At 33.3% G+C, this 2,658-nt stretch overlaps 1 protein-coding gene across 1 annotated transcript in view; it reads left to right on the forward strand.

Annotated features, from left to right (window-relative positions):
- Positions 1-2,486: 2,486 nt before the first annotated feature.
- Positions 2,487-2,658, forward strand: part of LOC112500430 (probable inactive beta-glucosidase 14) — a 6,875-nt gene continuing 6,703 nt past the window's right edge. The window contains exon 1 of the mRNA XM_025103926.1: positions 2,487-2,491. Coding sequence (XP_024959694.1) covers positions 2,487-2,491 — 5 coding nt within the window. The remainder of the gene's footprint in view (positions 2,492-2,658) is intronic.

Genomic DNA, 2,658 nt, shown 5'->3' on the forward strand with positions numbered 1-2,658 from the left:
TATTTGTTAATTATCATATAATCTTATATTGCTTTTGACTTGTATTCCCTTGGGTGAGTGAGGTTTAGGGGAAAAACCTAAAAAAAAATGAAAAACTGAGGAACACCCTAATAACCGTTCATCTGTAAGGTATGCACATGTGTATACAAGTAATCAAAGATGTTTTCTGGTTTCTATGCAAGTGTGCATGTTATGCACATGTGTATACTGGAAAAGTTACTTTGTTTGACAATTGCTGAATGATTTGGTGCAGAATGATTAAGTGATCAGAATAATTAAGAAGCTCTCATGATATAGTGCAAAATGAAGTATAATTGTTTGGTAATTGTGTACGATGAAATTAGAGTTCTTAATAGTTAAGGGAGATCCAGGATACAAAATTATTCAGAGAATTTTAGAACCATTAAGAGGCAGACTTTTTTTTTTTTTTGCCAAACAAAATTTACCTCTTTAACGATTCAGATGTTGCCTCTTAGTGGAACTATTAAGAGGTAAACAAACAACATTACTTGTATACACATGTGCATACTGGAAAAGTTACTTACAAATTACTTGTATGCACATATGCATACTGTACAAATGAATAGTTACTAGAGCGTTCCTTAGTTTTTCATTTTTTTACGGTTTTCCTCTGAACCTAACCCTATTACCTTATATCATTTAGAATCTTTTTTTATTGAACCAGACTCGGTAATGGCATTGTAGTTCGAAGATTGCTCGAATGTCATGTTTCATACCCTTAAAATTGTAAAACTTTACACTGGCTTTCTTCGTTTGTTATATCTGAATCTTGCTGATACTTTGTCAAGTTTAAGATGACAAGGGTAAAAGATATAGCGTACTAGAAGATTAAGGTTTAGCTTTGTTCCAAATTTCCAATATTAACAACCAACACGATTGTCAGTAACTGTTAAGTTGGAGTCACACATCTACTAGACTTAGACCATTTCTTCCGTATATATATATTGGAACATCCTTTTTCTCTTTAAGGGATCTTTTAGAGAGTGATCTGGGAGTTCCACATCTTCTTACATGGTATCATAGCCAAGAAGGTCTACCATTTTAGGGATCCAACACTCTAGCTAACCCCCTCTCGACACTTTGGGACAATCTGTATCCATCTAGCGTCCATTGGAGGAAGCGTATTAAGTTGGAGTACTCTTTCTCTTTACGGGCTCTTTTGGAGACTGATCTCTGAGTTCCACATCTTCTTACAACGATAATAAATCTTCTTGGGTCTGTTCCTAGTGGATTCAATAGACTGCCCGTTCATTCATACAGAAGACCAGATTTTCCAGATGGGTTTCTGTTTGGAGTATCTACTTCCTGTTGAAAAATATTCCAATAAGATAGATGAAAACAAAATAAAGTTTTATTATTTATAAAAACTTTAATTATATAACGAACAAAAATTAGACCTTTTAGTATTCAGAACCACCAACACCTCAACAAAGTGTCAAATCATACAGATTGAATCTATCATTCGCGATAGATTCAATGAAAGAAAGGAGTAGAAGCAGAGTTGTTCACTTAGTGAACAGAAAATTAAATACAATGCGTAAAATATAAAACCAACCTGATTAAATTGTCGATTTGTATTGTAATCTGCACGGTAAAACCTGTCCTTTAAGGTTTTATACGACCAATCTACTCACGCTGTGAGTCTGCTAGTCGCAAAGCTCCAGGATTTGATGCAGTATTCGATTCGTCTATGAACAACGATCAATAACGAATATAGAACACGGTGGATGTAGAAAAAACGGTAGAGAGAAAAAGGACTCGAAAACAGAAATCGGAGGAGAGAAAAGACTGGTTTTTTTTCTTGTGTTTTTCGAACTGGCTTCAACCCAGTTTATATATTGGTTGAAGCCTACTATTGTTCCACGAAATCCTCACAAATCGCAGATAATGACGAGGATATTTCTCAACTGGCCATTATCTCTAAAAACGTGGAAGACCAAGTCATAAACCGATTTGTTTTAAAATAAAACCAGTTTATTTTTCTTCTCCTCTCGATTTTGTACCAAAAAGATACTCGGAGCTCGGGGCAAAGCTCCGATGCGGCGTGCGAAGTGCAAAGTGCGCCTTCTCTTTCCAAATTTCAAAAATATTACCACCCCCGTCATCTCCTCAATTTGCGGATAAGTCAAAATGTAGAAAAAGTTATCTGAACATGGTTCACAAGTGCATGCATCAAATCTGTAAAATTAGATAAATTTCCGCAAGTGGCACTTCCGCCACTTGCTAGGACTAATTTACAGATTTGGTTTCTGTATTTGCAGACCATGTTTAGAAACTTTTTTAACATTTAAATTACTCCACAAGTTGATGAGTTGCTATTTACAGAGATAACAATATTTTTTAAATATTGAAAAAGAAACATATAAGAGATTAATTAAAAACTAAAAAATAGCTATTTTAATTAGTTTTTTAATAATAAAAAATTGAATTTTAAAATCAGCATTAGGAAGAAATTTCCTTAAAAAATGGGGTTTTCTAACACCACCCCCTCCAACAATTTTTATACAACCCCCTCCCCCATATTAAAAGACGAAAAAAAAAATAACTAAATGACAAAATTTAATATTTTAATTTTTAATTTTTTTATATTTTAACTTTTAACCCTAACTTTTTTATATTTTAACTTTTAACCTTTTA

Source organism: Cynara cardunculus (assembly GCF_001531365.2).
Source record: "Cynara cardunculus var. scolymus isolate 2C chromosome LG 17, CcrdV1, whole genome shotgun sequence".
Classification (NCBI taxonomy): domain Eukaryota; kingdom Viridiplantae; phylum Streptophyta; class Magnoliopsida; order Asterales; family Asteraceae; genus Cynara; species Cynara cardunculus.